Source organism: Adiantum capillus-veneris, chromosome 8 (genome assembly GCF_014529385.1).
Source record: "Adiantum capillus-veneris isolate H3 chromosome 8, ASM1452938v2, whole genome shotgun sequence".
NCBI classification, from domain to species: Eukaryota; Viridiplantae; Streptophyta; class Polypodiopsida; order Polypodiales; family Pteridaceae; genus Adiantum; species Adiantum capillus-veneris.
In genome coordinates this window covers 63,952,749-63,975,589 of record NC_140938.1, presented here as the reverse complement: position 1 = coordinate 63,975,589, position 22,841 = coordinate 63,952,749, and the positions used below count along the sequence as shown (strand labels likewise).

Below are 22,841 nucleotides of genomic sequence, written 5' to 3'. Positions count from 1 at the left end.
TGTCACAAAGTGATGACGTGGCGGACAGTAGAAACCCTAATTTCTGTCAGAAACCCTAAAATTCTTGCAAACCCTAATTTATGCCAGAAACCCTAATTTTCGGAAATCACGGAGACTGAAAAAAAAGTTTTTTTTTTTTTTGAAAATGATGAGCGACGCAAATTTTGCTTTTTCTCTACAATATGAGAAAGAGAGAGAGAATGCTTTTGCTTTCAAGTTTTGACTCTCTGTGAGAGATAGAGAGCAATTGCTTTTGATTTGAAGCTTTTGGGGCTCTACTTTTGGGCATCCCTTGTAACCTTTAAATTAGTGGTGAGGGCCTCACTTCTCAAAGCATCTGGACGCAGAGTCTGAGAGTGAAACCCTAACCACTCTCTTGTACTTTGATCTGATTAATATAAAAAGAAATACCGAAAGGGGCGCCAGTCTTTGGGGCCAATATCTCTAGGCACGAAACTCCGCCGGGCCAGTGCAAATCTATTGTGATCTTTAAATTGTTTTGAAGTGGTTATTTGGTGCTGTCGCGGTTGATTCTTGACTTGGAGTGTCCAAGTCTGTTACAGTGGTATCAGAGCACAGTCGATTTTCGGATTTCCCCAAAATTTTTTTTTTCCGTGGCACCTATCGCTTCAGGCAATGATTAGTCGACTCCCTCTGCATCTGGAGATGCGGGCTGGGATCACAACAAAGATTCAGACAGAGAGTATGGCCAGAGAGATGGAGGGTCGTCAATTGATTGGTGATGCAACAAAGATGATGCTCAATTTTGCCAAGGACGTGAAGTTGGCAAAATATATGAACCAGACCTCTTTGGAAGAGGTATAGATGGAGTGGCAAAGAACCACAACACCACTCCCGAAACCCGCTCTCAAGAAACCTTCTGCCTCCAAGAAATATACGGAGAAGGAACTGGAGAACGTGGTTGATGCACGGATTGCTCAGCTTTTCGACGTGCAAAAGAAAGGCAAAAAGCACGGCAAAAAGCAGAAGAAAGGCATTGACTTCCCGGGATATTTGGGTCGTCGGTCGACATTTGATAAGGCAAAGAAATTGAAGAAGCGCGTCAAGTTTGAAGACCTACCAAGTTCTTCTTCTTCTTCTTCTTCTGACAGTTCTTCTAGCTCTTCAGACTCGAGTGAAGAAGAAAGGAAAAGCAAAAAGCGAAGCAAGAAACAACGCTCCGGAAAGGGCAAAAAAAAGGCAAGGAAGTCTAAGTCTCGCTCAGTGAGTGACACTTCTATAGAGGACTCGTCTACGAACAGTTCAGACTCTGACAACGGAAACTTTTATGCGAACAAGAAGAATTTTTACAAAGCCAACCAGTATGACTTTCTCGAAGATAAAAGCAAGAAAGTCCGAGAGTTTAAGGAAGGTGGCCACTCGATCAAGTTTGATACTTTTTCAGGATACTCAGATGCTTCGAAGGCTTTGTCTTTTATACAGCAGTTTGACATCGCTTTCACGGGAGGACGCTATTCAGAGCACTCCAAGATTTGGAGAGCTGTTTCTTACTTTAAGAGGAATGCTCGTACTTGGTGGTCCACGCTTCTTTTAAACAAGAATGCGCCAGTTAAATGGCTGAAATTTAAGAAGCTTTTTATTTCTTCTTGGTTGACGCAAGAATATGAACGAGATATACGAGCTGCTTGGAACCATCTTCGGATGACCAAGAAAGATACAATCAATGCTTATGGTGAAAGATTTTGGAGCTCTTTTCTACCCGCCTCTTCATTCAAGAAGATCTCATTCAGAGAACAGATTGAGCGGTTTACCTTGGGTCTACCTACAGAGATTCGAGATCACTGCTTGGAACAGAAGTCAACTTCTATTCAGGAGTTGATGAGTCATGTGAAGCGGGGCTTTGCCATTCACTCTAGCAGTCTGACCTACCCCACAGATGAGGCCATGACACAACGAGCCGAACAGACTTCTGGGAATGAAAGTAGAAAGAAAAAGAGCAACCCAGAGAAAAAGGATGCATGACCCAAGCTTACTCTTGAGGAGAGAGCTCGCTTCATCAGAGAAGGGAAGTGCTTTGGATGCGGGGAACATGGACATATCTCCGCGAAGTGCCCTAAAAAGGCACAGAAAGAACAGAATGATAAAGACGACGACAGGCCTGAGAGTTCGAGAGCAATTGAGGAACGTGGCAGAAAAGGCAGATAGAAAAGCAAAAATGTACCACATGGCGTGGGACCTGCACCGAATCTAATGAATGAAAGTACAAACTTTGCCGCTTTTTGGGGCGAAGTGAAGGATCAGGAAGCTCTTTTGAAGGAGCCAAGGCCAACTTCTTTTCACTTGGAATTGGCGGCTCGATTTGGAATTACGCCCGACAGACTGATGCCACAGGCGGACGTAGTTCGATTGGCACCCGGATGGGATGTTGCCATTACACCGAGCATTGGCAAACTTTGTTTGCAATGACAGGGGTGTTCAGGGCACGCGAGTGACGTTCTACTCAAGATCCCTTGGTACCACAAGAACTACGTCGTGGTTGACTACCGGGCCGAGAAAGCGACTTTGATAAATGAAGGGCTTAGAGATTGTACTTGATGAACTTCAGTGTCTTACTCATTCTTTTGGGAGAGAACTGAACGATGGATAAAGGTTGAATAAGTTTTGACCTGATCAAAAGAACGCCAAGATTTTTCTCCACACTCATGTCGATTGCTTTTCAGAGGGCCTGAAGATCAGACCATTGATCTGATACCTGGAAGCACGCCACCGAATCGGCCACCTTACCGTGTGAGCCGAGTACATAATGAAAAGATTATGAACCCAATGAAAGACCTCTTGGAAAAGGGTCTTGTCCAGCTTAGTACTTCACCGTATTGCTCTTCAGTGTTGTTGGTTTTGAAGAAAGACGGATCTTGGAGAATGTGCATCGATTATAGCACTCTCAACGAAATCACCAACGGATCGATGATATACTCGACAGGTTACAGGGATCCTCGTGCTTTAGCAGGATTGACTTGAAGAGTGGATATCATCAGATCAGGATAGCGCCAGGAGATGTCTACAAGATAGCTTTTTGGACGATTTTTGGGTTATTTGAGTTTTTGGTGATGCCTTTTGGCTTAACCAATGCTCCTGCGACATTTAACCGGATGATGGACATGATTTTTTGAGAGTACAGGCTATTTGTTGGCACTTTCTTTGACGACATCATTGTTTTCTCCAAGAATGAGGCAGAACACAGAGATCATCTGCTTCAAGTCTTTCAGGCATTACGAGATCACAAGTTAGTGATTAATGCAAAGAAAAGTGAATTTTTCTTACCAGAGATACACTTTTTGGGACACAGTGTGTCAGCAGCAGGAGTGCAAATGGACCCAGCGAAGATAGAGAGTATCGGTGATTGGCTCGATTTGAGGAATGCCCATGAAGTTAGAAGCTTCTTTGGATCGTGTTCGTACTACAGGCGGTCCATACGAAAGTTTGCAGAGGTTGCTTCCCCTTTGCATATCTTGACACAGAAAGGAGTACCTTTTTCGTGGGGACCCACAGAGGTGACTGCCTTTCAGACATTGAAAGAGAAATTGACTACAGGACCATATTTGACTTTACCGGACTTGCAGAAGTCATGTGAAGTATTTTTGTGATGCTTGTGGTCGTAGTCTGGGTGCGGTCTTGATGCAAGAAGGCCATGTCATAGCTTACGAGAGGCGTTTGTTCTCTAGGCCGGAGATGACAGCACAGATTTATGAGAAAGAGCTATTGGCGGTTATCCATGCTCTTACTCAGTGGTGGCATTACCTACTCGGAGCGGATTTTACTGTCTTTACAGACCATCAGAGTTTGCGCTACTTCTTGTCACAGAAGCAGCTTTCGGAAAAGGAGATGCGGTGGGCGAACATCTTGTCACAGTTCCACTTCCAGATTGTCCATGTGCAGGGACAGAAGAATGTGGTGGCAGATGCTTTGTCTCAGAAACTGTTGGTTCTGGCTATTTCCGCGATACATCATAGGAGCTTCGAGGATATGGTCGATCCGTATGCCACAGATACAGATTTTGCAGATATTTTCACATAGATACGGGATGGGGAGACAGTAGCTGGATACTCCCTTCGAGAAGGCTACATGATGAAAAAGACTGTTGTGCGTTACACAGCCGTTGAGGGAAAAGGTTATGACTGAATGCCACTGTCCAGCTTTTACGGGTCACCGCGGCATTGCTACCACCATGAAAGGGGTAGAGAGATACTTCTTTTGGCCGTGACTCAAAAAGGACGTGGAAGAGTTGTGCGCAGTATGCTAGAAGGTCAAGTTTGACAGGCATAAGGCACAGGGATTGTTACACCCTTTACCCATACCCACCTGTCCCTAGGAAAGTATTGAAATGGATTTCATTTTTGATCTCCCGAGAACACAGAATGATCACGATGATTTTCCGATTACATGGCACGTCTGAGACGATTGTCTCCGACAGAGACCCCAGATTTATGAGTTTGTTTTGGAAGGCAGAACATTGGCACGCAGTTGCAGTTCTCGTCATCGTTCCACTTGCAGACTGACGGGCAATCTGAGATTGCCAATTCAGTGGTTTTAGATTTATTGAAGTCTTGTATCTCGGATCAGAAGACTCAATGGGAAAAGAACTTACCTTTGGTGGAATTTGCCTACAATAACACGATACACTCTTCGACGGGGAAGACGCCATGTGAGATTGTTGAAAGTGCTGCGAAGGTTCCATCCTTCCCGAGCACGAAAGATTAGATATTTGAAGCGGATGAATATTCGCGAGATCTGGATACGGCTTTTGCCAAGGTTCGCGAGACTTTGCAGGAGTCTCAAGAACGACAGAAAAAGGTAGCGGATCGCCATATTCGCGATTTGAAATTGAAGGAGGATGATTGGGTGCTCTTACGTTTTGAGAAGGCATGCCTACGAAAGAAAAAGGGAAAGAAGAGGCTTTTTCCAAAGCTTAGTATGCGATACTACGGACCTTTCCAGATTACTGAAAAGATAAATGATGTCTCCTTCCAATTGAAACTGCCAGATACTTGGAGGATTCACAATGCATTGCATGTGAGTCTCTTGAAACCTGTTAAGGGTGATGTGCCTGATGATGGGGAGCCTAATGAGCAACCTGAAGTGGAAGAAAACGAGGAGATTGTAACCGGCCCGTAGGGCGGTAGGCGTTGGCTTTCACCCGAAATTCTTTACTTTATACACACACACAGAGCACTTTGCAAAGAGAACCTGTAATGGGAATTAACACTTCAACTCACACACGGCTCGGAAGCTAGAATGCTCCGAGCAGACGCCGACAACCTGTAGGCCCCAAAATTGGCGCCCCTTTCGGTATTTCTTTATTCTTTAGGAGGGTAAATTACAAGGTAAGGTCCTGGGAATCCTTCACGTGTATCCACCTAGATACCATTTGATTTGGCCAAATTTCGGCAGCATAACAGCCCCAAAACTTGCGCGAAACCAATTCCCCTGCTGGAACTCGCTTGCACTGGCGTATACCCTCTGATTCCTGTCCAAAAACAGTAAATTCAGCACGCTGTATTTACTGGTTTTTGCCCTGTTTTCAGCCCCAAACAATCCCCTAACTGTCCTTTGCCAGTGGGGCACGATTCCCAATGATCCTGGCGTCCGTATGGCTGAAAAACAGTGAATTTACAGCGCATACACAGCGCTGATTTTGCACCTGTACGGTGAGGTTATGACCCTCACCAGTGCCTGCTTTGGAGCAGCAGTTAGCTACCCCTGTTCCTGCTCAAGGAGGCTCTTGCCTCAGCACAAAAGCATGAACCCACACAATTGTACATCAGTCAAATGAGTAGCCCTCTTGTGGGGCATCACATAACTGCACGTAGGGGAGAGAGAGAGCAGTGTGTAGTGTGCAGGGCATCACTCCTAGCACCACACTGTACATGAGAGGGAAAGAAAGCACTCCATAGCTCTTAACCTGTGACAGGTTGCAAATGAGGCTTCTCCCAGCTTAAAAATCAGCGCCCATTTTTCTGGAAGAGGCAAGTCCCTGAAAATGTGACACTTGGCGCATTTACAAGCATTTTCCCGTTTCGGGTTCGCCGCTTAAAAATATCCCAACCGACGCGTCAGTTGACTTCGCGGCAGAGTTATAAAGTGTTCCCCTAGTCATACCGAAGGTAATGACGCGAACACATTTCACGGCCCAAAATAGCAGTTCCCTAAATTTTAGGAGATGCTTCCGTTGGGCTCCCACTGGTCTTCTGACCATCTATCCTCATTGGGACCGCATCCAAAAATGCAATGTGGCCCAACTGTCGCATACTTTTTGTTGGAAGTCCCACCTTGACTTTACGCCTTAATTGAGTTCACTTCCTAGCATCCACCAACTTGCTAAGTGCGACGGGGGGACCTATATGATCTTGCTCTGAGCCTAGACATCCTCTTACCATACGAATTCCAGTGCCGACCACTTCCCGTCTGCGGGTGAATCTACCGTTCACATTGGCCATACAATGTCCGACCGTTTGCTACTTCAAAAAGAGGGTCTTAAACAAATAAAATAAACCCCATTGGAAAGAAACCAACAACCAAGGTTAGCAGTTGCCACATCTCTGTGACATGGTTAATAACTGCCACGTCCTCGTGACAGAGATCCTTGTTCCTGAACAGATTTTGACACATAACGATACGAAGAAAGGTAAAGTCCGAAGGCGGGTTCTTGGTTAAGTTCAAGAACTTTCCTGCATTTGATGCGAAGTGGATGGAGGAGGAGGACCTAGCAGATACTCCTCGGATTGTGAAACTTTACCTCGATGTTTTGGTTTAGCATAGTCTACTCCAAACGGAACCCAGAATTCAGCTTGGCCGGAGATCTGGTGCAGTGGGATGCACAAGAGGGGAGTCACTCCGCTCCTTTGTCAACAGATGCCTCGATTTTGATACTAAAGTCACTGGTGTCTCTTTGAGCTTCAGGGATACTGAGAGCTGACAGTATTCTGCTGGATGACTTTATGAAATGGAATTCCTGATAATGATATTGATTTGTTCTTGACTTCTTTTGAGTGCAGGAACTGATAGACGAAATGACTGCAGCATTTTGGTTTGATTGATCTCGAATAGACATGGTTGCAATAGCGGTTAGTCAATCGGACATCTTCGAGGTCCCGATTGGACCTAGATGTGATTGCTAGCTACATTGCTGATAAATCATGGTCTAAGATCCGAATGAATGTTGAATGTCATGTGATGTCCTGTGATGTGACTGTCGATTTTGTACATGTGCTAGATGTGTGTTCTTAGTACGTAGGTACTAACAGCCAGTGTCTGCTAAGACGGTTTATGGCTTTTGTCGGTTTTGCAGGCGTAGTCGCGGTCGATTACAATGCTTTCAAGAGGGGGATATGTCACAAAGTGATGACGTGGCGGACAACAGAAACCTTAATTTCTGGAAATCGCGGAGGTTGAAAAAAAAAGTTTTTTTTTTTTTTGAAAATGATGAGCGACGCAAATTTTTCTTTTTCTCTACAATATGAGAAAGAGAGAGAGAATGCTTTTGCTTTCAAGTTTGGACTCTCTGTGAGAGAGAGAGCAATTGCTTTTGATTTGAAGTTTTTGGGGCTCTGCTTTTGGGCATCCCTTGTAACCTTTAAATTAGTGGTGAGGGTCTCACTTCTGAGAGCATCTGGACGCAGAGTCTGAGAGTGAAAACCTAACCACTCTCTTGTACTTTGATCTGATTAATATAAAAAGAAATACCGAAAGGGGCGCCGGTCTTTGGGGCCAATATCTCTAGGCACGGAACTCCGTCGGGCCAGTGCAAATCTATTGTGATCTGTGAATTGTTTGGAAGTGGTTATTTGGTGCTGTCGCGGTTGATTCTTGACTTGGAGTGTTCAAGTCTGTTACATTGGCTATTGCAGATCCCACTCAACCTTTTCAGGTAATGACAGATGCGTTAGATTGTGCTTCTGGAGGTGTTCTTATGCAGAATGAGCATGTCATTGCTTTTGACAGCCGCAAATTTTCAGCCGTTCAAATGAGATACCTAGTTTATGACAAATAATTTTTTGCCATTGGTCATGCTTACCGCACTTGGAAACACTATCTTCTTGGCGCAGATTCCGTGGTGCAGACAGATCATCAGTCATTAACATACATTTTTACTCAACCAGTGATGAATCCTCATCAAGGACGATGGGTTGAGTTCTTGGCAAATTTTCATATGATTATTTAATATGTGCTAGGCCTTGCAGATGCCTTAAGCCGCATGCCTCCCGCTATCAACTTTGCCATTTCGGTGTGCAAATAGAAATACCTGCTTGCTTCAAGCATGAGGATTTGACAGATAGAGATTTTGGAGATGCATTTCAAGCTCTTAAATCCTCTATTCCGACTCTTGCAGAGATGAATATGTTTGCAGCTTACACCATTGTTGATGACTTGCTATATTACATTGATCGTATTTGTGTTCCACACAATGCGCCATTGAGGAAAATTTTGATCCAAGAACATCATGAAGTCCCTTTTGCTGCTCATCCAGGCATCAACAAGACATACAGATTGTTATCCGCAACATATTTTTGGCCACAAATGCAACAAGATGTTATCAAGTTTGTCAAAGCTTGTCATTCCTGTCAAACAATGAAGGCTTCTCGACAACTTCCTCAAGGGTTACTTCATCCTTTACCAATACCTCAAGAAAGATGGAAAAGTGTCAGCATGGATTTTATCACTACTTTGTCTCGTTCCCAAAAAGGCAATGCACAGATTCTCGTAGTGGTTGATCGGTTTTCCAAGATGGCGTTTGTGCAACACATTTTCACATTACATGGATTACCAAAGTCTATTGTTTCAGACAGGGATCCAAAATTCACAGGACATTTTTGGACACTCTCTCTTCAAATCTCTTAATACAAATTTGCTATTCAGCTCAACATACCATCCTCAAACTGATGGTCAGACAGAAAGAGTGAATCAAATTTTAAAAGAAATGCTTTGACATTACATACAAACTCGATTGGATCATGGGAAGAGTATTTGCCACTTGTAGAGTTCGCATACAATAACTCTATCCATTCAGTTAACTGGCATGACTCCATTCCAAGCAGCTTATGGGCACACTCCTCTTGTACCGACAAACTTTGTTCTTCAACACAAAGTAGCTCTAGCAGATCAGTTGATTCAAGAAATGCAAGATGTACTTATTCAAGTACGTGACAAGTTGGTTCATGTCCAACAAAAGTACCAAAAACAAGCCAATAAGCCATAGTCACAAGGGACGCATTCCGGGACGGGGGAACGGGGGACGGGGGACGGGGCTGAAATGGATTTTTAGTGTAAAAAAGAGAGCGGGACGGCAAGTGGGGACGGAAAAGTGGGGACGGGAAGCCCGAAAAAGGGTGTCCCCTGTTACTATGCAATAAGCATCGACGACATGCAGATTTCCAAGAAGGAGATTTGGTCCTTTAGTACGTAGCACCTCATCGCTACAAAACTGTGAAATCGGTCTTTCCAAAGTTGCACCCTTGGACCTTTCAAAATAATCAAGAAGTATTCAGTTGTCAGTTACAAGTTGGAGCTTCCACTCTCATGAGGAAAACTTCATCCAACCTTCCACATTTCTAGGCTCAAACAGTACATACAAGGAGATTCGCCAATTCTTGACTTATCTTCTTATGTGCCAGAAATTGAGGATGAACACATAATTCTTGTTCTAGAAAAGATTCTTGATGTTCGACAGAAAGAGACAAGACGAAAGATCACAAAAGAATTTCTTGTTAAGTGGATGGATCTTGATGAATCAGATTCAACTTGGCAGACGGATGAAGACATGCAGCAGTACCCAAACCTTCTTCAAGAGTTCTTTGATAAGCGGACGACTTTCATTTGAACATGGGGTTTTAATTTAAATGGGAGGGAATGTCACGATTGTGACTTGCTACACTCTTCTTGATTCATTACAGATGCAGATGCGAAGTGTGACCAACCTGGGAGGACTCCTGTTCTCGAATGGTCACAACCTTTCATCCAAAAGTCATACCTCTTTACCAACAGCCACACTCCTTCGACGACCAGCCATGTCCCTTAGACCAATGGTTGCGGCTCTTCATCGAATGGATGTGTCCATTCGCCTAAACATGTCTATTCGCCTAAAGGATGTGTCTCTTCATGAAGGGTTATACCTTTTTCATGTATACCTGTTTGTCTTCTATATAAGGAGCCCTGAGTCTTGTTTCTGAGTTCATTTCAAGTTTCTTAAGTCTTAATCATGCATGAGTTTAAGTACTTAATTAAGGATTAGTAACTAGAATCCTTATAGTTCCAGTGCCGACCAACTTCCCGTTTGCGGGTGAAACTACCGTTCACATTGGCCATACAATGTCCGACCATTTGAAACTTCAAAAAGAGGGTCTCAAAAATTAAACAAAAATCATTGGAAAACAATCAACAACTAAGGTTAGCAGTTGCCACGTCCTCGTGACATAGTTAACAGTTGCCACGTCCTCGTGACAATTTTAATGTCGGAGGAAGAGAGAGAGAGAGAGAGAGAGAGAGAGAGAGAGAGAGAGAGAGAGAGGCAAGCCCGATAACTCTAGATTGCAAACTCTGCAAATGATACAAGACAAAGGACAAAGATCCCCCTAGGCCACATATATAGTGAGCAAGTGTAAGGTCAAGTAAATATCTATGTCTGATATCCTGACCAGAAATAAACTATCACCCTAAAAATAATGAAACAGGTCTGAGACGGGTAAAGTGCTGGTGCTAACCCTATATGTGCCTGAGATTGCTGTCAAGCAGGTGTAGGGATGGCCAACCCACAACCAAGGGCCATAGTGCATGTAATGGACGCCTATAAGCAGGAGGCAAAGCATCTGGAAGGTGAACATAGTGCTCTAATAATCCCCCTCAACAGCAAATGCTAAAAGCTTTTGAGGAAAATGCAGGAATCCTAACAAATTTGGAGAAGAAGAAAATCCTGATGAAATGAGTGCCAAACTTGGATTTTACCTTTTTTGCTAGTTACATGTGGCGGCTGGAGGTAAAAACTGTGTGTCTTGATTACAGATTGAAAACAAAAAAGCAAGCATGATCGCTGTACTCTGATTTAGCCTTAGCTCAAGTTTGTTTGGCTGGTAGAGATTATGTTTTGATAGGCTGGAAGCAACGACTGTGTGCTGGCTCATCCATTAAAGGGCTAATGAAACAAACTTCATGCATGCTTTTGTACAACTAGGTTGATATGTATTTCACGGTATCCATGCACAAAAGTCAAGCTACACAGATGCATGTTTGCTGACTATACTAAATATTCATTGTCTTACGTGGTGCAGGTGTAAAGCATGTTGTGGATCTTTGTGCTGCTCCTGGTAGCTGGAGCCAGGTAGAGTCATTGGGCTCAATTTCATTTGAAGTTCTTGGTTTGAAACTGATCAGCTTTGCTGTTTATACTTTGAAGGTGTTGAGTAGAAAGCTTTATGTGCCGGCAAAGGCAGCACAAGACTCCAGGTAAATTCTAAATCCAAAAAACTGTGAAAATTGGATCTATATGCCCATATGAAAGCAACTTCACATTTTCCTTAAATTAAGGCCTGGCCAGCCATTTGGACTCTGCAAATAAGAGCACCTGTTTCTCCATCACCAGTTATGCAATTCACTAAGTTTATTCAAGAAAACATTGTGAGTGAGCATGCCGTTTTCTTAGCCTTTGTTGTTGAGGTAGAAGAAGTGTCTGTATTGCTGATCAATATATTCATTGAGCTAAAAGTGCAGCTTGATAACATTTGTTCACTTCATTGGAACATGTTAGGGAGTCTTTACCTTTGATTGTTGCCATTGACCTTCAACCAATGACTCCAATTGAGGGGGTGATTCAAGTTCAAGGAGACATCACAAGTGCGCGGACTGCAGAGTTGGTATTTTTTCTTTTTACCTGTTTTTTTTCGTGCAACTAAGATTTCTTGAAGGCTCAAAAATGTTTTGCTCCCCAGGCATTGAAGAGTATCTACAGGGGGAATTTAACCCTGATTAGCACTGTAGGCTGGCTTGTTGGATACTCACAGATTTACACGCAATGGGCTCACCTCACCATATAAGCCATGCACTAGGGGATGAAGAAGCCAAATTATTTTATTTCCATAGGAGACGGGGGGATTTTAACTCTAATAACCTAGCTACACTCTAGGCTATACTAAAAAATATCAAGTGCAGTGGGTGGACCATAAGCCATGCTATCATGCACTGAAATTTGATACACACATGCTCACACATAGAAAGTTGGGAGTGTAAAGATTGACGGAACCCACGTGCATCCGCCTATCCTCTGTAAAGTGCAACTTGGTGCCACCACCTTGTGGTCTTTGAATATCTGACTCTCCTGTTTGAATAAGTGAAACTGTGTACTTTCAAAATGCATTGTCTTATAAAGCTGTAGTTTAGAGAGTTGAAATGAGGAGAAGGCTCTTTGTCTAGACTTTAAAGCAGAGTTACCGGGGAACGCCCCCTAGCCCCCGTTCCGGCGTTCCAGGGGGCAGTTCCCTTCCCGAACGTTCTGAAACGTCCCGAAACGTTTGACGTCCCGGGTGGCCAGTGCAAACCGGAACGGCCGTTCCGGAACGTTCCGGAACGCCCCCGGAACGGCCAACGGCTACAAACAAATTTGGCAAAAATTGAAAAAATTGAAGTAAATGTTTGGGCTTCTTTTTGAAGTGTGCAAGGCCTCAAGGACTCATAAAATGCACCCCCCTCCCCCTTTCTCTACACAAGCTAATCCTCAAGGCTCAAGCTCTCTCCCTCTCACTCTCAAGATCTCTCCCTCTCAAGACTCACTCTCTCAAGGCTCAAGGCTTCACGCCTTCAAGCTCTCTTCCTCTCCCTCCCACTCTCTCAAATCTCTCCCTCTCCCTCTCTCTCTCTCTCTCTCTCTCTCTCTCTCTCTCTCATCGAGCCATACTCTCTCGACATCCAGAGTGCAGATGAGGATGGATCCTCACCATTTCTTCCATCTTTGTTTCACACACTGTTACATCCAGTTTACCGGGTACCTATTGTATCAGCTGCTACACCCACGTAGTTTTAGATTGTAGTAGTAGTAGTAGTATTTTGTTCCACTTCTAGTTCTTTTGTACCCAGACATGGTATTAGATTCACTATTTTGTAACTGATTGGTCTCATAGGTCATTTTGGCCTTTTGAAGACGTTAATATAACATTTCATTTCATTTCATTTCTCATCATCATCATCATCTAGTCATAGCAAGGTTGAATGGTCTTCAAAACAAGTTTTTTGTGAGTATTACAATCAAAGCACTCTAATACTCCTTGTATTTAAACACAAGGAGCTAAAAAATGCACTATTTGGGTGTTTTTTATACCTCCCGTTCCGCGCTGTTCCCGTTCCGGACCCCTAGCCGTTCCCCTGTTCCGCAGGGATCCCGTCACCGTTCCCGTTCCGCGTTCCGGGTAACTATGCTTTAAAGGCCTTGGAGGTGAATTGTGTATGTCCAGGACAACTCATCATTTTACCTTGTACTTCATCTAGATTTTACACTGTTGTTGAAGCCTTAGAAATTGCTGCACACCCTTCAGATTCTATTACCAAGTGGGTCATGCCTGTGACCTACTGGCCTTGGCCAACTTCACATAGGCCATGCATTCTCCTAGGATCTTTAGGCTCGTGCTCTTGCCCATTCCAAGAGCTTCAAGGTAACAAATAAACATTCAAAGAAAACTAATAGAGAGCCAAATATTGGAGCCGGGCTTTTCAGAGGTGCCCTCTTTGGAACCTATAAACGAGTGCCTTTGGGGGGGCCTTTGAGACCAAGCAGAGTTGGAGGTCAGAATTGAAGTATGAGGCAAGGGGGTACAGCAAGAGTTGAGCACAGGAGAGTCACATCTAATAGAGCTTTTGAAGCATTGCACAAGGACTCAAGTAATGAAAACATACCCAAGCAGGGGTGCTGATAGTGACACTTCAAGGCCACCAATATTTGTTATGCAGGGCATCATGACCGCTGCCACACCCACCCTTTTTGGCATCCACATAGATGAGGACTTGGACCATGGAGATAGTATGGGAGGCTCAGGGGTGAGCATAGCTAGAGTGTTGTTATGCATATGACATTGTGCTTATTTCAGAATCTCAAGAGGGATTATAACAACATTTGGATGCAAAAAAATTCTTATGCTTGGATAGGGACCTCACAGTGAACCCTGGTAAAACGGAAGGTATGATCATACTATGATGTTCAACAGCGCACAAGCATGCGCAGCTAAATTACAACCACATTTCACATTTGGCAGCAAAGGCCAGACGTGCACATGGTTTTGCTGCATTGGGAGCACCTGCCAGACATTGTGCAGGTATACAATTCCAAGAACCACATCAAAGCTACGGTTTTTTGACATGCTGCTTAAATCGACTCTTCTTTATGGTACGACTATTTAGAGACTAATCTCTACCGCAAAAGGAGGGAGCCATCGGCGGATCTAATGGACCAGAAGAAACCAGAAGAAAATATTATGATGGATGGCAGCGTAAAGGACTGCTTGTGTTGATGATTGCACTTATGATTCGATGTATGTTACTAGTACTGCATGAGATTGAGGGCAGAGATAGGGCTGCTCTAGTGGTCACCAAGGTACTACTATGAGGAGTTACTTTTCTTCATAGGATATGGAGCTATCCTTGGAGAGATATCCCTGCTCAGCAATTGCATCCTCGCTGAGCCTCTTGTTGTAGCATCATCTCCATCATAGACTTTATCAAAGCCTCCATAGAATTTGGTGCAATCTGTGGCGTAGATGGGGACGGAGGAGGATCCGGATATGGTCCTCCTAGGGTAGGGACTCCTTCTCCAACTCCACTCTCATCAACTTCATGCAAAGTATCCATCCCACTTCTAGTGATGACCATGCATTGAGTACTTGGGGCTCTTGGGTACTTGGGGTGCTTGAGCACTGGGGTACTTGGGTACTTGGGTACTTGGGGTTCTTGGTGCTTGGGGTACTTGGGGTGCTTGAGCACTGGGGTACTTGGGTACTTGGGTACTTGGGGTTCTTGGTGCTTGGGGTTCTTGGTGCTTGGGGTACTTGGGTCCTTGTGGTTCTTGGTACTTGGTACCGCTTGCAAGCTGCATTGAAGAAGGCTTTTCTCTTACCCAAGCTAAACTTCTTCCTGTGGGTGCAACCCTTCGCGACATTGCGATCACACCAAGGTTCCTTTTTCCCACCTCATGTCGATTGGCCTGCCGCAATGTGCAAGGTTTGCTCTCAATGAGTGGAAAAAAGGAACAAGGGGAGGACGGATGTTATAGTCTTGGACACTCCAAATGAGAAATCAATAGCAACACACGTACAAATCTTCAAATAACTGGACAAAACTTCAATAGAGAGAGGGTGAGAAGAGGAGAGTCGACACGATGCAAGGAAGCTCCGCCCAGATGCATTGGCCCCAAAGACTGGTGCCTCTTTTGGTATTTCTGTATTATAGCTTCTCAACGTTACAACTCCCGAGGGTCCTCTGCTGTGAGACGCTGCGTCCAGTTCCTCTGAGAGAATTAGGCCCCAGGGGCTCTTTTAAACTTACAAGGGATGCTTAAAAGCAGAGCCCCAAAAGCATCAGTTCAAAAGCAAGTACACCCAAAGCTACTACTCTCAAAAGCCCATGCACAGATTGCAACGTCAGCAGCCACCGCAAAACGCGAAAATCAGTACAATTACCACGTGGCACAACCAGCGCTACTACGGACAGCAACCCAGATGTCAGGTACAATGGAAGTGTTAAAAGGATTTAGCTTGGATCTAGTACTCTACACAAACACAAGGTTATTTTACTTCACTTGAAAGAGAAACTTAAGTGAACACTTTGAACGAGAGTGTTGCTTTCTTATTTTTTGAGTAATTTCTTTTTATTGAAATTAGGATATTTAAATGTGTGCACTTGAACCATAAGGTTAGGAATTGTAGATCTACGGGAATTATTAAAAGCCATCAGGAACGGACAACTCCGATGTGTCATATGATGGGTGACATTAAGCATTGCGAAGGGGTTGTACCGTCAGTTCGGTAGGAGAGACTGGGTAACGGATATTGTTGATGCGTCACGTGATGGGTGACGGGAGCATCAAAAAGGGAATATTCCGTTGGTCTGGCAGGAAACCCGAACTTGAAAAAGGAATACGCGTAAGGATGCAAGCACAAGAATAAAGATGGCTGGATAAAGTGCGAAATTGGCTCATTCTAAAGCATGTACGCCAAGTATAGTCCTTCCTAGGCTTTACTGGATTTTTTTGCAAATTTATCAAGGATTACTCTAAAGTTGTTGCTCTGCTTACGCAGCTTTTGGAAGGAGGGGTGAAAGGACCGAAGATTTCGGGGCCTCACCGTAAAGGTAATCCTCCTGTTGTTTGGAATGAGTGTCTAGATGAGAGCTTTAAGACATTAAAGCACTTGGTGACTACTGCACCAATATTACATATTGTGGATACTAGCAAGCCATTTGTCTCACAAGCAATCTAACGGGGAATGGTACCTTCCACAATTAGAGTTTGCATATAATAGTAGCAAGCATTATGCTATCGAATTTAACCCATTCATGTTGATGTATGGATTTGAGCCTTAATCCCCTATTGCTATTGGCTTAGAGAAAAGTCAACGATTTCCAAGCTCGAGATTTCTTGTATGATATGCAAGAGATGCTCGAATTGATAAAGACAGCTTGTGATTGAGTTACTATAGCGGCTTTCTGCCTTATGTTGCTGCATGTGCACGTTTGGCTTGTATTATGTCACGTGTGCAAGACGGATCCTAAACGCAAGTAGAGAAGATCAAAAGAATCTAGAAAGGAAACAACCAAAGCCCCAAAAAATAAAAAAGCCAAGAGAGAAAAGAAGCGTGTGTGTGTGTTTGTTTTTGGGGGGTGGGGGGGGGTTGGGTGTGCAGAAAAAATGTAAGAAAGGACGAATAAGAGAGAAAAGAAACAGATGCAAATGGTAGGAGTGAGTTGGAAGAGGCGGAGAAGGGTGATGGCAAGTGGATCAGAGAGTGAGCTAAAGATACAAGTAGGTGAGAGAGTTGTGCAAAGAGGGAGGTGCCAACTAGTATCTCGTGGAAGAGCGCATAGCTGCTGCATTGATTCGCTTTCTCTTCAAGACTGGTAGGTTTCCCACTTTGATGGATGGAAAGTGTGTCAAAATTTATCCAGATTGTAATTAATTGAGGTTCTTTTTGTCTTGCAGAGCTTTCGTGGCTTGTATATCTCATGTCATGGCCTTGACCTTGCTGACAGGTTATCAAGCATTTTGACGGGTGTAAAGCAGATTTGGTGGTGTGTGATGGAGCTCCTGATGGTTTGCCCTAAATTGTATCTGGCAGTCTGAAGGCTTTTTTCTATTCAGTAGTCTAGCTTGAGTGTTTCATGGCTTGCACTGTTTCACTTTCATGCTCGTGAATTGGCATCTATCTTGGAAACATATTGCTCTTTACTTATCTCCTGGATTGGCATCTATCTTGGAAACATATCGCTCTTTACTTGCATGCTCGTGGTTGGTATCTATCTTGGAAACATATTGTAAAAAAAACATTTTCCTATGATTTTCTTGTTCAACAGTTACTGGACTACATGACATGGATGAATTCGTCCAGTCACAGCTCATCTTGGCTGTATGTTTTTTACAACCTTGTTTTGAAGTACTTCAGCTAAGGTTTAGTCATTAGTTGATGAAATTCAGAAAGAGTATCTCGTCATTGTTTGGATGTCCATTGTAAAATGGCCCAGGCATTGACAATTGTCACACATGTGCTGAAACCTGGTGGAAAATTTATTGCCAAAATATTCCGAGGAAAGGATACCAGCCTGCTTTATGCTCAGGTAAATGGCAGTTATTACAGCACATACAAAATTATGCTTTATTTGTGATGTCAATGCCAACCTTGGATAAAGAGTTGCTTTGATGTTTTGGCACTTCACGGATCTTTCCCCTTACACATTCATTTGTATGGTTCTTGGTCTTTGTTTCCGCCAAAGATGCTGCCAACAAACATGCACCAATGGTTGGCCCTGGTCTGTCTTTTATGTGTTAAGTGGCCTGAAGTTGAAGAGGGTTATGAATAGTGCGCAAATATCTAATTGAACCATCCGCACATCTGGTTGCAGACATTGGGTCCTGTGAATGTGCCCAGAAAGGTACTGTGCTGAGATCCCATAGGTAGCATGTCCACATGGCCAGAGGGCCGACAATTTTTTCCTACTATGCTCCAGGGCAAATCCCATAGGCAGTGTCTCTGTCTTCCCAGTGAATGGCCTCACCTGGGAGTGACTGTTGTATACCAACCTTGGCAAGAAACACGGTGCCTTGTCGGGGTTGTCTGCTGTACTATAGACTGGCTCAAAAATCAGAAAGGAAGTAGGCTCTAGAGTCCTGATGTCACCAATGCTCTCCTGCAGCTGCTGCCACATCCCCTTGAGCTGGAGGAGGGGGAGAGAGAGAAAGGTTCCCTCCAAACCCACTTCCAATGATCCCACTGCAGACCTGGGAATTCGAAGCATTTCTGAAGCCTGGGCCTGCGGGCATTCTGAAACCCAAAACCAGTTTTATGGGCAGTCAATTTGATTATAATACAATTGGCGAGGTTTCTTTGCACATTAAAGCTTCAGCTGGAATTTTATTCATCAGATACCCGATTCTCACAAGTCTGTCTGATGAGGGGGATTGATATTGAGTCTGATGCAAACCCAAGGGATCAATCTCAATATTCTTGAGTCACTCATGACAAATGGGAATGGTTAGAGAGAGACAGCAGAATTTCAACTATGTGGAAACAATGCCAAGGCTATTAGGCATTTATGCAAAATGCATCTAGTTTGATTTCTCTTTCTGGAGGTTATGGTAAGCATTTAACAGAAGACTAAAGTAGGTTTTCAATTGGTTGCAGCTGAAGTTGTTTTTCCCTACTGTAACATTTGCTAAGCCAAAGAGCAGCCGGAATTCAAGCATCGGTAAGAGCTTGTAATAGCTTTTCTTTTGTGTACATGCTACTTCCAAGCCATCAACAAGAGAGTAGAGTAAGTCACCTTCATGGAGGACCATTTAGTTAGGGGTAAAACCCTGAAATATGGGGACTGATGGGTGATTATGATGAAGTGAAATTATGGGGAGGGGGGCAGATGATTTTCTATGTAGTAATCAACAAATGGCAAGATTGTTTGACTTTTTGATGCAGAGGCATTCGCCGTTTGTGAGGATTACAACCCTCCTGAAGGATTTAACCCCCAGGACCTGCACAAACTGTTGGAAAAAGCAAGCGATCCAAATGATAATCATGGTAACACTTTAGTGCAGGGGATTTTCAAAGGATTGCTGTGTGTGCTACTTGGGATGTGACATTTTGCTTCTATTCCATTATAGACTGCTGCAGTGCATGGTTTGAAGGACCGAACAAACTGTATATTCCTTTCCTCGCTTGTGGTGATCTGAGTGGTTATGATGCTGATCAAACTTACCCTCTTCCAAAGGAGGGTAGCATTCCATATGAACCTCTGGAACCTATACAGCCTCCTATTGCCCCCCCTTACAAGACTGCCATGGAACTTAAAAAGTTAAGTTTAAAGAATTGAGAACTGAACTCAATGCTGGTAAGATTCTCTCTCACTCTCCCTCTGTCTCTTTGAGAAACTCTTGATGGAGATTCTTGCCAATGGAAGCCTAAAGCTTTAAAGTCTTTCAACACATTTCCCCCCCCCCCCCATTCTAGTTAGGGATTTAGTAAAAATCGTGCTTCATTTTTGGCTTTCTAGAAAGAGGAAAGAGAGACTTAGGCATACATTTACATGGAGCTGACACCCAACTTATTCTAAGATTATTTGATGTACTGTACGCAACTCATTATTGTATGTACTTCTTTTTATAGAAGCAGTCAAATACTACGAAGTTTGTGCGTCTTCAAGGAATATTCTTTATACTTTTGAGTCCGCTTTCATGGCTCTAGCCTCCACACAGGTGCTGCTCCTATGTTTCGCCTTCCTGGGCTGTGACACAAGCGCCGCTGCTATGTTTTGCCTTCCTGGGTTGTTTCTTTTCTAAATATCTGAATGCCAAACAGCTCCATCGCGCGCGTGCACACTTTTTTGTAAAGTCTCTCTCTCACACACACACACACACACACACACACACACACACAGAGAGAGAGAGAGAGAGAGAGAGAGAGAGAGAGAGAGAGAGAGAGAGAGAGAGAGAGAGAGAGAGAGAGAGAGAGAGAGAGAGAGAGAGAACTGTCGCAGGTGCTCTACTTGGCCGCCTTCACCTGCTCCCCTCTTATGTCACGTATGCTGCCTATGATGGTTTCTTTCCTTTCGTTTTGTTTGCTGTTCTCACGGTGTTTATGTTTTCTTGTTTGCCTGTTTACTGCTTGTCCGTTTTTTTGTTTTTTCTCCTGTTTGATGGGTGATTTATGTTTGGAATTGGTTTGGTGGGTATGCACTGGTGGGTGTGTTGGGCGGTTCTTGATTTGCACCATATGCTGCTTTTGCTTGTAGGTTGAAGAATGTCATAGTCTTGTTGATCATTGCCAGGAATGGCTAGAGGCTCTCTCTCCCCCGGATTTTTGGTGCAGCGGTGATGTCTCTTCTGTTGGGATGTGCCGTTGTTTACGGCCTTGGAGATCTGGAGTCGGCTATCGGAGATTCTTTGGTGGAGTTTTTGGCCTCCTCTCGACATCAGGTGGCCTGCTTTTGCTTCAACTCTCTCTGCTACTTTCTTCCCTCACTCCCTCACTCCCTTGCTTGTTGTATCACTTATCTTTTGTAACTTTGCATCACTGGTAGCTTTTCCCCTATGGTTCGTAGTCACTTAATATCTTACGTTTTTTTTCACTATCAGATCCATTATGTGTGTATGCCTACAGGCTGATGTAATGCCTTCGAGCTTGTATTTTTGATTTCGTAATACAAAAGGATACCAAGCCCACTCTCTCTCTCTCTCTCTCTCTCTCTCTCTATATATATATATATATATATATATATATATATATATATATATATATATATATATATATAGAGAGAGAGAGAGAGAGAGAGAGAGAGAGAGAGAGATGATGAAATGAAATGTTATATTAAACGCCTTCAAAAGGCCAAAATGACCTATGAGACCAAATTAATACAATCTAGGTGGATCTAATACAATGTTTGGGTACAAAAAAAAAAGAAGTAAAATAAAAGCTAAAATGAGCATCAATGTCCGAGGATGTCGGGCATCGGGCGCTATTAGAGGATGTAATGTATCGAACGCTGAAGAGCATCTTCAATGTCCACCTTTGTAAATAGTCGTACTGGACGTCTTCCATGTCGTGCTAGAATAGTCTTGATGGAGCCCCCATAGATGTGGGCGTCTAGCTCTCCCAATCCCAATGGCTTTGTCAGCCAATATACCTCTAGTATAGGTGGGCTCTGAAATCTGCAATGAAGCTTTCTCATTCAACTGCCGAGTGTCTGCTCTAAAGAAGTCAGTGATCTCCCTCTATGAATGTCTCCCACTATCTAATCTTCTCAAGAGCCTCTCCCTATGTTTGCACAGCTCTAGCAAAAGCAACCCGAGGCATCTCTGATCCTCATATCTCATGACTCTAGCCAGTTGTCCAAAGTGGTCCAAAGCCCTCTCTGAATAGACAGTGAAAGCCGCCTCGTTTCTCATAGTATTACGGACTATGACATATGTGATGTAACTCTCTCTCTCTCTCTCTCTCTCTCTCTCTCTCTCTCTCTCTCTCTCTCTCTCTCTCTCTCTCTCTCTGACTTTATATGACACAACTAGCAAATCCTGGCCTTTGTTGGTACTCTCCTAAATCTGTCAGTCTCAATCTCTAGCTGATGGTAGAGAGGTAGAGCGAGAGATGAAAATAAAATGAATAGTTATATTAACTTCTTCAAAAGGCCAAGATGACCTATGAGACGGAAAGTTTACATCCATATGCGACTCTAATACAATGTCTGGGTAACATAAAAATAAAAATATATGAGGGTACCTAGATTGGGTAGGTACGTAAGCCTACCCCACATCCTCATCATCATCATCATATAATACATCATTTCAAAACATATGGGAGGGGTACAATCACATGAGAGCTAATGAGGTGTACAATGGAGAAAGTATACAAAGATTATCATCCCATGAACTCTCTCATGGGTCTCTGGAGTATGGCCTCAATGTCCTACTTAGTCTATTCACTTTGTTTGGGGGGCGGGGGTAGGAGGAGGTGGTGGTGGTGGTGCTTGATGTTGCTCAATGCTGCCCTGTAGCCTCCGATGTACACCTCGTCTACAATGTGAAGATCCTCGCATCCTCGGACCTTGTGACGGCCAGACTGGATGGCTTGATCAAGACGGATGCCCCAACGAGGATGTGACTGGGTAACTTACGGTGGGCTATCTCGAGTAGTCCTTTTGTAAAGAAGTAGTGATTTCCTCTGTATGGATCCTCTATGTGTATGTCCTCTGCTCCTAAGGGTAGTCTCTTTGAGTCTACAGATCTCTAGCAAGAAGAGACGTAGGCACCTCTAATTATAATAATCGATGATGGGGGATAAGGGGCCAGATTCCTTTCTTAATAAACAATAAGATCCCTCTCTGAATATACAATGAAACCGCCCGCTGATCTCATAGTATGCTGTGCACTTGCAGATATAATGATCCTCTGTATATGGCCCTCTCTGGCAAACCTAACATAATCTCTCCTCTGGGGGTATACCTCTGTATCAGCAAGTCTGTGTCTCCAACTGTGTCTCCAACTGGTGAGATGAGGTGCATAACTGACCAATAATACATCTAATGCCATGAGATAGGTGGGTGTCCATATATCTCGGACGTGAGGTAAACCCATATTCTGTCGTGCAGAGAAGACGGTC

General features: G+C 43.7%; 2 protein-coding genes across 4 annotated transcripts in view; both read left to right on the top strand.

The window, feature by feature from the left end:
• LOC147452258 (S-adenosyl-L-methionine-dependent methyltransferases superfamily protein) overlaps positions 1-20,908 on the top strand; it is a 43,931-nt gene extending 23,023 nt beyond the window's left edge. Inside the window, exons 3-13 of one of the 3 annotated variants that reach the window (XR_015188885.1) lie at positions 11,280-11,329; positions 11,405-11,454; positions 11,756-11,861; positions 17,233-17,293; positions 17,554-17,606; positions 17,722-17,814; positions 18,879-18,942; positions 19,167-19,268; positions 19,352-19,578; positions 20,224-20,266; positions 20,479-20,908. Coding sequence is in view for 1 of the 3 variants with exons in the window: in XM_086518021.1 (XP_086374147.1) it covers positions 11,280-11,329; positions 11,405-11,454; positions 11,756-11,861; positions 17,233-17,293; positions 17,554-17,606; positions 17,722-17,814; positions 18,879-18,942; positions 19,167-19,268; positions 19,352-19,560 (788 nt within the window). In the remaining 2 variants the exon portion in view is untranslated. Of the gene's footprint in view, positions 1-11,279; positions 11,330-11,404; positions 11,455-11,755; positions 11,862-17,232; positions 17,294-17,553; positions 17,607-17,721; positions 17,815-18,878; positions 18,943-19,166; positions 19,269-19,351; positions 19,579-19,853; positions 19,943-20,223; positions 20,267-20,478 lie in introns of all 3 variants that reach the window. The other 2 variants (XR_015188884.1, XM_086518021.1) reach the window with 2 other exon arrangements.
• On the top strand, positions 805-11,266 carry LOC147452259 (uncharacterized). The gene is made up of 2 exons (XM_086518020.1): positions 805-10,827; positions 10,893-11,266. The coding sequence occupies exon 1, from the start codon at positions 826-828 to the stop codon at positions 1,981-1,983; it is 1,158 nt and encodes a 385-aa protein (XP_086374146.1). The 5' UTR covers positions 805-825; the 3' UTR covers positions 1,984-10,827; positions 10,893-11,266.
• Positions 20,909-22,841: the final 1,933 nt, after the last annotated feature.